The sequence below is a fragment of the Amblyomma mixtum genome, chromosome 3 (genome assembly GCF_055824585.1).
Source record: "Amblyomma mixtum isolate Tamu chromosome 3, ASM5582458v1, whole genome shotgun sequence".
Taxonomy (NCBI): domain Eukaryota; kingdom Metazoa; phylum Arthropoda; class Arachnida; order Ixodida; family Ixodidae; genus Amblyomma; species Amblyomma mixtum.
Genome location: NC_143014.1, coordinates 25,940,169 through 25,954,743, shown reverse-complemented (window position 1 = coordinate 25,954,743; position 14,575 = coordinate 25,940,169). Strand labels below are relative to the sequence as shown.

Below are 14,575 nucleotides of genomic sequence, written 5' to 3'. Positions count from 1 at the left end.
TTCGCATCAGAAGTAACGTAATCGTCGGCAGTTTTTTTTTTTTTTTTATGTCATTGGTGCACACACTAGCGTAGTTGACCTTGTTGACTGGATTGTTTGGAAAATCTCTACTCTGCTGACAGCACACAGCTTCGAAAACGCTCATTCAGCATTTGTACCCAAGGTGGTAAAAGACTTTTGAGACAAAACTGACTATGCGCATGCATTGGCGAGAGCCTGGGGAAACCATCATGAGGGGGCTTTCAACGGTGAGTTTGAAAAAAGGCGGGAGCCAGGGCATTTAATCCGATTTAAGTTGGGGAAATCGGCCGCATAGGACAATAATTCGTAGTTTCTAAGAATGTGTAGATAGAGTTCCCGTGGTAAAAAGGTGAGTTCAGATTCCTCTTCAGTGCACTTTTAGCTGTGCCATCAGATTGGTGCAACAAATCTGGCTGTGAATCTGGCTTGAAGGAATGCTTTGCCTTCAACATTATGTATGTCTATTTACAGTTGATGATGACGTGCCTGATAGCTTAAAGCCATTGCTAGTAGAACCAGTGGCCGTTCCAAGCCAGGGCCCGCAGCGGACATCCAGTCCACTGCAGTCACCTGCTCAGTCTCCAACATCTCCTGCATCTGATGAGGAAGGTGGGCGCATTTGTCTGAATTTCAGTACTTGTAACCATTCGTGGGAGCTTTAATATTACAGCTATGTTGGTATTTTCTGTGCTGAAAATGCCTGGAAAGACAACTTGGTGTGAAAACATATGCCATTTGCATGTATAGGCAAAAATGACTTCTCATATATACAACTGGCGTGATGTTAGGCTAACCATTTCTACTGTGTCTTTGGGCTCCCTTTTGTGTCGGAGCAACACATGCAGCATCAATGCTGAAGCCTCGAATGTGGCCTGTGACAACCACTACTCACGAGTACTGTGTTATGTCTAATTGAAAATTCAAGTTGGCACTGTTTATGGATTCCTGATGCACAGCTTGCTATTTTTGTTCATCGTGGTCATATCAGGCAAATTTCAGGACCTCATGCTCGCAGTGCAGGTCGCAGTTCTCACAAATGTACCGCTGGTTTAGTGCTCATAGTATAAAGCTGTACATTACAGGGGATGCATGTTGAAGGATGTCAGTTTGTGGATTTTTTCACGCGAATGAAAAAGGCAGCAGTGCTCCATGACCTAGGCTGCTTGCTGCATGAATCACTCGGTGGCAGTCAGCTCATGTCTGGTAGCAGCATCTAATGAGAACAAAGTCAGTGGCTTCTAGACAGTGATACCAGGTACACTCGATCCTGGATATATCTAACTTGTATGTATTGAATTATTGTTTGTATCAAACTCACATTCAGCAGATCACACTGTGTGTGTGTATGTGGGTTGCCTGTGCGGCCTTGGGCATCTGCTGGCACACTGTAATACATACTGCGTTATGAGGTGAACATGAGGTGTACTCATGGGTACCTTTCGGTTTCTCTACATCACGCAGTTGTCATGCGTTGAAGGCATAGCACCCCAGCAGTATTTTAAGGTGGCTTTTTCTCTTCTTTTTCTTTTTTTTTGCCAACACGAGCTACAATTTGGGGTTCGACTTATACGTGACACTATCACAAAGTTCGTTCAATAAAGTAGGCGGTGCATTCTGGTAGCAAATTTGCCTAGGTCCCATTTCCCAGCCTAGAGAAATGAAATATTTTTCGCAGTCCCAGTGACTTCAGATTAACGAGGTCTTACTGGGCGTCACTCCCCTCCCTTATTCAGTGCTTAATAGGTCTTACAGGAATAGTAAATTATGCTGACAATGGGTAAAAAGGAGATTTGTAATGGCTTTTTTTTTTTTTTCTTGGTGTGAGGGCTTTGAGTAGGCAACTAGTTGACTTATATTAGCAGCTGACTCATACGTGGCAGGTACCCTATTAATAAAATGGCAGCTGTCATCTTCACTGTTACTGTTGCCATCCATCGCCGAGATACATAGTGAAATACATAATCTTATGCACTGTGAAGTGTAAAGTAAAGTTCACTGTAACGAAGCATGAGCCAGCTTATTGGTCTAGTCTATTTTATCGAAAGCTATGTTATAATGGAATTCGCAGTAAACTAAGTTAAGTCAATGGCAAAGATAGGAAAACCAGCCAGACGTGGCAGACCTGTATGTTATCCGAGATTACACTATGTTTATATGCTTGATAATGTCATGGCCTAATGATGAGCAAAAACAGCAGCACAACCAGGATTTTAGCTGGGTCTGTACACAGCAATGACTGTGTTTTCTCGCACCAAGTTTTCAAGAGCAATTTTCACGAAAGCCTAGTGGTAAAAAAAAAAAAAAAAAGTTCATTGAAGCCAACTGTCTGGCTTGTTTTGCTTGCACTTATGGTTTTTGTCCTTGTTTAAGGTGCAATCTTTCTCATCATACTTCACCTGTGACTCATTCTTTTGGCTTGGATGGTTTTCTATTTATAGCTTCCCATGCATCCATTTTCATGCTTGTCATGTTTTTGTAAGCGTTTTCATCTTGCAGAGTCATTTTTGCATAATTGTGGTCTTTCATCTTTTGAGGCTCTGCGAGTTGAGTTGCGTGTTTGCTGCATAACAGATTGTACCTGTGACAGTCGCCAGCCGATTTTTCGGGCTCTCTAGGGACCAACAAAAATGACTTCACATCAGCTTCTAATTGTCATTTCTCACGGTTACGAGCTCCTCACTTTAAACGGCCATTTTCTTCTGCTCGCCATCTCTGTGAAGCCGTACGCCTACCCTGCGCTTCGCAGCTGCATCTTTGCATATTCTAGAAGAAGACTCTGCCCAGATGAGTTCCGCAAAGTTTTCCAAGAACACTACAAGCTAGCAGCCACGCATGCGCAATGTACGAACCTGCGGACAGTACTAGCCCCGCCGCTTGAGAGGGTCCCTTTTAGCTTGATTTCTGCTTTGACTCAATCAAGTTTTTGATCACCCTTGAAGTCTGAATTAGCACGACTACACTATGCTCATTATTTGGCGTGTTGGCAGTGAGTGCAAATGACGTCTGAAAAATCGAGCATTCAGTAGTGACTCGTCCGAAATTTTAGATGTTCTTATACATTTGCTCTATTGGGCATGTCTGAATATTTGGCCAGCGATTGTATAGGGTTAACAGCCCGCTCAAAGTATGGAATTGCTGGATAAAAATACTGGCTCTATAGTGGTTGCTGTTTGGCCACGATGATATTGATGTCATTGAAATCAACATGGTCACCCTTTACAGAGGCAGTGCAGTGTGCAGCAGTCCTTTGTCACATTAAGTAAGCTATGGTCATTGACTATAGTATCCATTGTGATGTTTCTTTTAGTGAAAAAGGTGCAGGTAGCAGCCGGTCCGCCTAAATTTGCTCACTTGTGTATGATTATTTTGGACCACATTTAAAATCTCAAAAGAACTGCAGCAAGTGGCTGGCCGAAAGGCTTCTGGCCCTATTTGTCATGCTGTTGCTAGTTGTTAAATGTATTTTGATGCAGTATTAATTGGGCTTATGGCTGCGTTCTGCTTGCGCCTTCCCCCCTCCCCCCTTTTTGAAATAGTGAAGACAGCTGTTGTAACGGCGGTGCGGTACCTTCAGCCAAACATGACAGAGCCACAGATTATCATCACAGACGGTTAGTTTTTTGTGTGGCGCTGCAAAGCAATGTCTGGCTCTTTTCTTTTGCGGTTTCAGCATCTCTTCCAGACTGACTAGAGAGGCCACTAACAACGTTGCTGCACAGCAGCACTTGCATGACTACGAATGCAACAACACTGGGTGTGTTGTGTGAGCCCAGTTCTATGTAGTGTCCCAGCAGCATGTCTGTAAACCATTCCCATAGGCATCTGTATTTTCAGGGCCTTGTTTTTGTGCCCAACTTTTTCAGCCCCACCCACACCAAGTGGCGAGTCACTTTTTTTTTTTCTTTCTTTCTGTGGAGGCATGAAAATTTACTTCATTGTCTGTTCGCACCTCTAGTAAGTGGCTGTTCACAAATAGTTCTCTGATGTGGATCATTCAGAGCAGGCTGCCAGGTTCGCCTTACTTTGTGCTCAATTTTTAGTGGTTAGGTAGGCAGGAATGGCAGATGCAGTGTGGGGCAGGTGCGCAGTGGAGCAGCACTTCAGTTTCTGGAGGGTCACAGACACTGTGCAATAAGCGCTTAATCAGCAGAGGCATAGTTACATGAAAGTGGGGTCACACTGGACCTAGCAGTGTTGCCACAACCCTGTTCCATGCACAGTGTGGACGGCCACTATGCGTGCCTGCACTTGTGACCAAAAAGTTTCCCTGGAATTGTTCCCGGGTGACATTCTGGTTGGCCTTGGTTGTAGTGCATGTCTGCATGGAGTGTTCTGCTTCTTTCCTAACTGCATGCAGATTCAAAATCCAGTGCTCGAGTGAAGAGGTCATTGTCGTCAAGGTTGGCCACAGAGGGTGAGTGTTGGGATATGTCTGTGAGTGCTTCCTGACATCAAGCATGCAGTTTTTGTAGTTTGTGCAAATATCCTTTTCCTACAGCTAGGGCTGTGATTTTTTTTTTTTTTCTTTTCAGTTTAAAAATAAATTATCTGGACTCTCCTCTTTGCAGTACACAAGCGCGAGAGTCGCAGGCTACGTTTTGGTGTCACCCCTCCCTCTAAAAAAAAGAAAAAGCTATTAATTATTAAGCGCAAATGAGAGTGGGGTTCAAGCATTCACCTCTTAGGTGGGTGCTTGATATTCATGGCAGTAAGATGTGCAGACTATGGAGTGTTTTTTTCTCATTTCACTGAGACAAGGTATCCTTGTTGGTGAAGAAGGCCCCTAGAATGCAGCAGGTGGCTGTGGGACATTGCTGCCATGCTGACATATTCATCAAGCAGCTATACATTAAGCATTCATTAGGGTTGCAGGTTGGATTTTGTGGTAAAAGAAAGGGCGTAGGTATCAGTATTTTTGTTGAAATTAACACTGTGCTTTTGCCGAGCTCATTGCAGGTTTAGTAGGAGTAGAAACACTCTGCAACCAGTGTGGATGTTCGGTTAAGTCATTCTAGCAGTTAGGGGAGGGGGTCTTAAAAGCATTTTCTTTATTCGTCAACATAAGGTATTTTGCTGAAACTTAGCATGCAGGTATATCATAGAATGCTGATTTCTAATACGTATTTAGATTTGAAATATGTCTCCTCGAAGGGCATACTACTTGTCAAAATAATATATCATTTCTTATGTTCTTATGGGCCTGCATGGTAATTTCTCAATTAAGAAAGCTTTTTTTAAGAATATGCGGGCATTTTTAAAGGTCCATGGCACGTCCTAAAGCTTTTTTTTTTTACATGATAGATTGTAATCAGGTCAAATTTAGGCTAATTACTGCCACATTGTTTTACTTTCCAGCTTTGTTATTTATTTATGATCAATAGAATGACTTCAAAGCTCGACGTATGCTCACGTGATCGTGCTGAAAAACAGTATCTATCATTTTCGTCTTTTCCCCATCATCTTCTGCAGCGTCCACTTTTTATTTTCATGGGCAATTTGGCCTAGTGTTTCCCCTCCTCTCCGCTTTTGTTGGTCCCGCAGTATGGGCCTTAAGGTCATGTGAACGTTTTCTTTCTTCTTTCTCACACCACCACTGTTGCCAACTGCACCACGTGCCTTTCAGCCTGCTGTGCTGCCGCTGGCAAATGCAAAGGCACATGGTGATGCAGCTCCTATTTACGTCCACAGGCACCCCACACGCATACAGGGTGATTTTTAACGCCTAGAGATATTTATTTTAGAAACTGTGTGAGACATATCGATACTGTCTCCACAGGTAGATTGTACAGCGAGGCAGACATTGTGCACGTGATAGAGCTGTATAATTCGATTATTAACCCTTTGAGGGTCGAATTATTTCGAAGAAAACTTTCCCAGGTGGTCAAATTACTTTATTGCGGATCTTGAATCTACAAAATGTATATAATCGAGAATGAATAGTAAAAAAAAAATTAGGAACAGTACTTTGGTGACAGCATCACTCACAACTGGAAAATGTTCAATAGAATAGAATAGCAACAGTGATAAGGAAGCTAAGAGCAGCACCAATAAAGATAGAAATCAACTTTCGCCGCCTCTGCAAAACAGTGCCCACAAAGAGAAAACACGTTTCGCGCGACTCCGTTGCGATCCCGCGGCGGAATCGAAACCGCGTAGGCGCGTTGCCACAGTGGGCGAGAATACCTCACGAGCAACGGTGATAAGCAAGCTAAGAGCAGCGCCAATAAAGATAGAAATCAACTTCTGCAGCCCCTGCAAGATAGTGCTGACAAAAAGAGAACTCAAATTTCGCGCGACTCCGTTGCGATCACGCGGCGAAACCAAAACTACAAAAGGGGTGTTGCCGCAGTCTGTGCCGCCGCGCTAAAGCTAGACATAAGTGCTGCTTATCTCCTTAAGAAGGCAGCACAAAATTCAAACACTTCTTGTAAGTCCTAAGAGGTGGCAGCACGCCCCAGTGAGAACGCATTGTTCTTTTGGCGCAAAATTTCAAACGGAAGGTCGAAACCGTACCCGTACGGCAAAAACCTTGCGGGACAGAAAACCGCCGCCGTACATATACGGCAAAAACCTTCAAAGGGTTAAAGGTGCAGTGAAGAGGAATCTGAACTCGTCTTTTTGCCGCGGGAACTTGATCCAAACGTTCCGAGCATTTTTAGAAACGTCAATTTGTTGCCCTGTGTGGCTGGCCATTTTCCCTAATTAAATCAAATTAACGTCCGGCTCCCACCTTTTTTTTTTTTTAACTCTCCCGTACGGTGGGCGGAGTCAACCAATGTGTGGAGTGCCTTTCACCCAGTCCCGTGGCGGCTTGCCGCTCTGCCATTGGCAGAGTAATACGCAGTAATCCCTAGAAGCAAATAGTCCACGCGTATTTTTATTTGTGCGGGCTTATTTTGCGGCTATATTTTCTGCAAATGAAACTATTTATTCATGGAAACCTAAAAAACATAATAAAGCAAAGCCTCCACGGAGCTGGCTGAAAGGCACTCCACGCGTTGGTCAACTCCGCGCACCATACGGGGAGAATTCAAAAAATAAAGGCGGGTGCCGGATGTTAATTCGATTTAATTAGGGAAATCGGCCACACAGGGCGGTAAGTCACAGTTTCTAAGAATGCTCGGAACGTGCAGATCGAGTTCTCGTGGCAAAAAGACGAGTTCAGATTCCTCTTCAGTGCACCTTTAATTGACCAAAGTTTTTTTTGTATGCAGTGTGGTTCGAAATATCGAACATCATAATTTGCATTTCATAACGGGGCAAGTTGGGTTTTCCATGTTGCATGTTTATGAAATGGCGTCACTGCGCGAAGTACCGTTACCGAAGTCACGTTAACTGCTTGTGCGTTTTAAAATACACAAACAACTTCATTATTTTATGCATTAAAACTGCAAGCAACACCGTTTCTTAAATGTGCAATGCGGGAAAGGCAAGTCAGTGACCTTTAATTGCATATTTTTGACGTTCAATATTTCCAACAACATTGCCAATTAAAAAAAAAATTAGAGCTGGGCTTATCATCGATGTTGACGGCCTTCAGTTATGAATTACGGCCTTGCCCCCTAAAATGTAAGCTAACTTCCTGTTGGAAATTAAGAAATAGCCATCTTGCTTCTCTAGATGGCTATTGCTTATAAAAAAAATGACGAAACTGAAGACATTGAAGTGAAATCAAATACTGAGTTGGAGAAGAGTGCGTTTTGAACCATAAACACCCATTTATTTCACCCTGAGGTGGTCCAAGGAAAAATGCAAATGTTGGTAGGTTTAGTAGCTTAGTTTTTTGCCTTTCATGTCTGAAGTTTTAATCAAGGTGATTTTTGTTTAAAGCGAGAAAAAATTTTTGAAGTTGACCTCATGCACCGTAAGGTGTGTCATCTCTTTGTGCCTCTTCACTGCAGAGCGCAACACCGTCAACACTGTGGCCATACGAAATGTACAGTTCTCATTCCTAAGTGATGTTTCCACTGCAGGCAGGCGTCGGAGCATTGTGTAGTCGAACAGATTGATATTCGTGGAAAGAGATTTTCTTAGCGCTGCTGGGGCAGCACATGCACCAGCCAGATTGTTATTCAGTGTGCAGGGATGCTCCAGCTGCGCCATTAGCGCCATTCTGATACATTTACATTTTGCTGCGCCAGTCTGCTCCAAAAGCAGCAAATTGATCGATATTGTGCCTTTGGTCACAGGAAAACAACTATTTTTAGAACCTTCAGGCTTTCAGTTGGCAACCAACTAAAACGTTTCCGTAGTTGGCAACCTAGGGCGCTGGTGGGCTGGCTCGTGGTAGAATTTAGCAGGCGGTTACGTCACATTTTTTGAAGCCAGCTCCACCTTGCTTTCTTCTTACTTGTCCGCCGTCTCAGCGCATTTTCGCGTGCGCCGCAAGCATTGCAGCAGACGATGATGCTGCGCCTATCGTTACTATTCACTGCGCTGTCGGCCAAAGACTCCCAGTAGTTCTTGCGAAAGCGCATGACTTCCAGCGTACTTTTTGGCTTGCAGCTGAGATAGCAGGAGTTTTTTGTTCCTCTTTGTTCGCGCATCACGTCGGTTGCATCAAAAGGTCGACCCTGAAGGGGGCTGAAGGAGTATTTTCTGGGTTGAAGATCAAAAGCTAGAAGCAGGTCCAGTGGGGTCAAGCTTTGTTGGAACAAGGGAATTTCGGCCTTGCTGATTCACTTTGTAAGCATGATGAATTCGAAAAAAATTTCACGAAGCGTTGAGATTGAGTTCAACCTGGATGTAACAAACCTCTATATAACAAATTCCTCGATATGACGAAGTTTGTGAATTTCCCAGCGCTGCCCACATTGAAGCATGTGTATTTCAGACCTTCGTGTAGTGAAGGTGTTGCAGCGGTTGACCTTTATGCAACGAACTGGCTGCGCCATCTATCTGTTAGTGCTGAGCCACTCAAAGTTTGACAGAACCACACGAAAGTTTCGCGACGTTTCGTGAAAGCACGAACTGACTTGAAAGGTACGCCGATAGCAGCGAGCAGCTGCAGTTGATGCTACGTGCCGTGCTCCAGTGCCATCGACACTTCTCCGGCGCTTTCTCTTTTGGAACGTCATACTGCATGGTGGCACAACAGTTCATGCTCAAAAACAGTGAAAAACAATAGGGTATAGTGAAAAAGAAACAATACGAACAGTGCATGGCTGCTCGTGCGATTCCGGCTCCAATAGCTCCGGCGCGTCGGGAGCGGGGACGGTGGAGAGCGCCGGCGTCGCAAGGTGAGGAGTCCGTTTCCCGGGGAACAGTGAGGGGAAGACCGAGCGAGGGAGGGAACATGCGGGAAGAAGCATGTAACATACCTCCACAGTCTATCTGCGGCGGTGGCATGGCTGCAGCGTGGCCGCGCGCATTCCCCTCCAGCTTGGCTGCGGTGCCCCCGTCGTGCGCAAGTCATGGCGGAGGTGGCTATCAGCGCGATCGCGAAACGGTCCTCCACATTTATGACTTTCAAGTAATGCTGTTTTCTGTGAACTTTTTTCAGGGTGATTGCACCAACGTTTTTTTCCTTTTTTTGGTTTCCGTTCTGCAGTGTCCTTTCGACTTATTTCTTGAAAACTGCATGTAACGAAAACCTGGTTGTAGCGAAAAATCTCAGACTTTTAAATTTCATTACGACGAGGTTTAAAAATATGGAAAAAAATGTATATTTTTAGTGAACGTATTCTTGAGACCTTTAGTAAAGCATACTTGGTTGAACTTGCAAGCAAGACAGTGTCGGCATTAATAATATGTTTTGTCACATTTTTTTTGTGAACACCTTCCTCTGTTTTTTGTTTTTGTTCTTTTCTTCCTAGCTACACAGGGCTGATCCTTATCTCGTTAGGAACAAACTCTTCTTTGTAACTCCTCCATGCGTGCTGCTCCGAGGTTGCCTTAGGATTGTCGTTCTGATACAAAGGTGCTCCAAGATGGATATTTTTCTGCTCCGAAAATTGCTTCAGAGCTTGAAATGGCTGGACTATCGCTGAGTGTGTTCATGCCGCACTCGATCGTTGTTGTCGGAGCCATGACAGGTGTGTACAGGACATGAGGAGGAGGCAGTGTTGTGCGCCGGTGCCGCGATTGTCACCGCTAGCGTGTCTCGCATTACCCGAAGCCGTGGTGAGACCTTCGCTCCGTCACGTGTGCTGCGAGGCACGTTCTTCGCAATCTTATTGGGACAAAAAAAAAAAAAAAAGGACTGTTGTTATGGTTGCTGTGCCAGCTGGTCGTGGTCCTTGCGAGACAGCACATTGAATGCCCACATATTTCTGCTCTTGGATGCCTGGCGCCAAAGCAAGCCCATCCAAATTTCGATAACAATCTGCCTTAGCTGCTGCCCTAAAGATGCATAGATGTGAGTTGTGGCACACTGTTGTGGTTATCTGGCCATAAATGAGTCATGCCAGGTGCCGTGCTCTGTGATGAAGCGTTAACAGCCAGCGTAACTTGTGGCAGGAGAGCTCTTTTAAAATTTTTTCTCGTTTTAAAAAAAAGATCACCTTGATTAAAACTTTGGAAATGAAAGGCAATAAACTGTTCTACTAAACCTGCCATCGGTCGCATTTTTGCTTGGACTACCTCAGGGTGAAATAAATGGGTGTTTATGGCTGGTAATGCCCTTTTCTGCAACTTCAGTATTTTATTTCACTTAGACATATTCAGTTTCATCAGCTGCCACAATTTTTTATTGGTAATAGACATCTAGGAGAGCAAGCCAGCCATTTCATAATTTCAGAGAGGAAGTTGTTATTTAAAAAAAAAATGTCAGAACTGTATAATTTTCACATTTTTATTCAAGTTCTAAAAAGATATTTAGACTGTCATAAATACATGACCTGAATCATATCGAAAGCCAGAATCTGTGATCTCATTAAAAAGTTTGCGACTGCTTTCTAAAAATTTTGGCCTTTTTATCGATTATTCAGCAGTGCGTGGTTTCATGCCATTTCGAAATTGTCAAACTGAGCTTGCCTCACAAATAAATTTTTTTCCGGCCAAATTTTTTAGGCTTAGATTACACACATTGCGATAAGTTTCCATGAATTTTTTTGAGCAATTCTGAGATGGTGGAGTGCAACGTTAGGGACCTTTGGCATGGAATGACCCAAAAGAGATGCGCTCCTTGGAAAGAGGACGTTCTGAAGTTCTGTTTCAATGTAACACTTTTGCATTTCATCACTTAGTAAGTTATGGTGGTATGTGGTGTTCTCATTGTATTTAACCTTAGACTGCTTGGTTTATAGTTCATTGTGGTATACATGTGTTTGCTTATCACGTGCATATGCACTGCTTTGACAGCCCTTCAGTGCATTTTCTGTGACCATGATACAGGTGTAGGTTTTCATTAGTACGCCTCTATGTCCCTATGTTAAATAGTAAAAAAAGTAAAAAGAATGCAAAATTTTCAATTTTTCAAAAATAGCATGTTCAGATTCAATATACTCTATGGTACCTACCTGCAAAGTTTCAAAGTCTCATTCAACCTTTAACAGCCAAAAAAAAAATGATATATTTGACGCCTCCGAAGCGCCAAAATGGTGAGTTCAGAGCAAAATGCTGCAGCACTTCGTGCCCTTAGCTTCCCACTATCACATCTTTGATGGCTGCCATCTTATTCAAAAGCTGAATCCCTTCCCTACAGATTAGTATTACTCACTGTCGAGAAATCCTCAGCTCTCTGTATATGTGTGCGAGGTACTCTTAGAGAATCTGGTCTGTATAATCTGCTGTGCAAATCAACAATTCTTTTTATGTATACAGTTTAACTTGCCTTCTTTCCTATTGTTCCAGGCTTGCAAAAACTTGCAAGGCTTCTGAACTACACTATTCAGATTCACTTTTTTATTCACGCTTTTCATGTTAAGCATTAGAAAGGGGTGACCAGGCACACTGATGTCTTGTCATTGCTTTCTAAGGTGTCAAGGGTTGAAAAATCAAAATCAGATTTGAAATGGCAAACAGCAGTGCATATCCTGCATATGCAGGTTGCTCCATAGTGTGGAAGCTTGTGTAGTTACCATGTTTAGACATTTGCAAGTAGGGATTTTTTGGCTCAAAGCAAATATTTTGAATACTTCTGGCATGCAAATTTTCAAAATCATTATAGGAAAATACACAAGGCCATTAAAATAAAAAAGGAGGAATGCATTGAAGTTGCGTCAACTTTCTAAAAAAATTTTTAAAATGGGCATGGAATTTGGGGGCCCCTACCTACATGCAGTGCCAATGTATCTGTGGGGTGTAAGACATATTGTGGGGCCTCTTTAACTGCTGCTCTTGATTGCGAATGTGTCGTTGTGTAGCTGTTACTTTTAAGCAGTGGCTCCTTGACACATGCTGAGCGTACACACTGTGGCAGTATTCGTAAAGGGCCCCCCATCTCCATGTGCCTCAGGCTAGCTTCCTCTCATGCTAGTGCTGTCGCGCTTGTTTAGCAAATTTCACGCAGAGAAGAGCAGCTGTGGCAGCTGCAGTCAGCTCAGACGCGATGCGTGCGACCTCTGATTAGAGATTTAGCATGGTGTGATCTGCTTCCACGGAGAGCCACTGTGCACGCGCAGATCACTCTGAGAATGGTGTAAAACACCAGGTGGCGGCCAACTGTGTGCACACTGGCAGTACATGGAAGCACATCAGGCTGTGCTAAATCTGATGCACACCTCCGTGCTGGTCAGGGTGCATGCGCACCGCGGGTAGCACGGCAGGTAGAGGCTCTGCGCTTCCTCCTGCTCATGTCTGTTGTCGCCAGCGTGCGCAGACAGACTCCATGATACGCGTGAGGGCATGCACACTTGACGCACGTGCCACGGTGCCACCCCGGAGGACACACTTCGAACTGAAAGCACGCGTAGCAAGAGTTCCAGAAAAGTCGCTTGCTCAAAATGAATACTTCAAGATTTCGAATACCAGACATTCGGATCTAACTGAGTATTGAATACTGTGCTATTCAACCAGATACTATTGGAAATTATCGAATATTTGTACATGCCTAGCCATATTTCTTTTGCTTGCCAACTTTTTCAGGTTATGCGCAGTGTACCTCTTCCTTCCCGCTCCTTCAGCTTCTTTTTTTTTTTTCAGCCCATTTTCTTTTGTTTCTTGGATTCTCTCTCTCTCCTTCAGTTGTTTCCTTCACTGGTTGGATATCACAGCTTTTTGGATATCACAGATTTTTAGAATAATATTTTGCTGTCATCTTTTCGATTACCAATATTTGAACCTACTGTTCAGTTTGGTGCCACATATTTTGTAGACTGCTTTTTTTTTTTTTCTTTGAACTTTTCTTTTTGTGTCTGTGGGGCTGCATTAGGCACAGCAGATGGACATCTCGTACTAGTTTTGACCTCATTAACAGATCTGCCTATTATGATCATGTAGCAGCTTGAATATCACTAGAAAGTCAACCATGTAGATTTCTCGGAAAGTAGTTTTCATCTCTTAATTGTATCATACATATTGGGGCATTCTTTTATTGCTTCGTGTTCTTAACTGTGCCAAGCTAGTGCTGCTGACTGCTCACTTCCCAGTTGCCAAGCTAGCAGAGCAGCTGCACTAGAATCTTGCGAAGTGCCATGACATATGTCCTATGTTGGAACTACTATTTCTATTTTAAGCCACAAAGTCGCAAAGCCGTGTGACTTTGGCTGGCTTGATGGCCAAGTTCAGAATGGCCTTGTCTGCTCTTGCTCTCTGTTCCTGGAATGTGTGTACTCATTTGCTTCCTTCTTCACCCCTCCCCCCTTTTTTTACCACCTGTGGCCATGCTGCTTCTGCACACTATGCATGACTTGTGCATGGCACTGCATGACATTTGCTGCGCAGAAGAAGAGCGTATCGTGCCACAACAGTTTGGGCGGCGAGCGCAGTCAGAGCGCAAGCCCAAGCGCCAAAGTAAGTGCATACTTGCTTATGGCATGGCGTGCCCAGCCTCCTCTTTATAGATGCTTGTATCTTTCTTTGTTACGATTCAGTTTTCCATTGCCTTTCTTGAGGCACTAGTGGCTTTGCTGCTCTAGTGAAAATTAAATTACCCAGCCTGTTGTTAGTGAATGAAAGGTTGGTGGGTCCTTTTCATTCCATTTGTCTTCATGTTTGTTTGTTTGTTTGCTCGTTTTAGTTGTGTGTGTGTGTGTGTTTTTTTTGTTTGTTTTTAGATGCAGCTATTCACATCAGTTTTAGTCATCCACAGGCTTTTCATCAAGCGTGCAGAAAGGCAAGCCATAGATTGCAGTAAAACCTCGTTAATTTGACCTTGATTACCACAGCGGTGGCCTATTGGTTTGAGCACCCGCCTCGCATGCAGGTGGTGCGTAGTTCGATCCCCAGTGCCACTGGGTACCCACCAGTGTTACAGTGGGTACAAGCTGTTCCTGGCCCACTGGGGCAAAATGTTTGGGAAATGGGTCTTTGGCCCCATCTTGTGTAATGAAAATTACCTCTTGCCATAGCACTCTTTGTGCAGAGCTGCCCTTGTGCCATAAAAACTCATGATGATGATGACCTCACTTAATTCGGAAATCCAGGTAATTTGGATTTCTGTCGTGGTCTCAGC

At 43.8% G+C, this 14,575-nt stretch overlaps 1 protein-coding gene across 16 annotated transcripts in view; it reads left to right on the top strand.

Moving 5' to 3' along the window:
* Positions 1-14,575, top strand: part of hts (adducin 1-like protein hts) — an 89,937-nt gene that overhangs the window by 51,369 nt on the left and 23,993 nt on the right. For 7 of the 16 annotated variants that reach the window (XR_016290090.1, XM_089578418.1, XM_089578410.1 and 4 more), the window contains 4 exons: positions 493-630; positions 3,558-3,632; positions 4,379-4,435; positions 13,846-13,914. Coding sequence is in view for 15 of the 16 variants with exons in the window: in XM_089578418.1 (XP_089434544.1) it covers positions 493-630; positions 3,558-3,632; positions 4,379-4,435; positions 13,846-13,914 (339 nt within the window). In the remaining variant the exon portion in view is untranslated. The remainder of the gene's footprint in view (positions 1-492; positions 631-3,557; positions 3,633-4,378; positions 4,436-13,845; positions 13,915-14,575) is intronic. The other 9 variants (XM_089578414.1, XM_089578413.1, XM_089578412.1 and 6 more) reach the window with 5 other exon arrangements.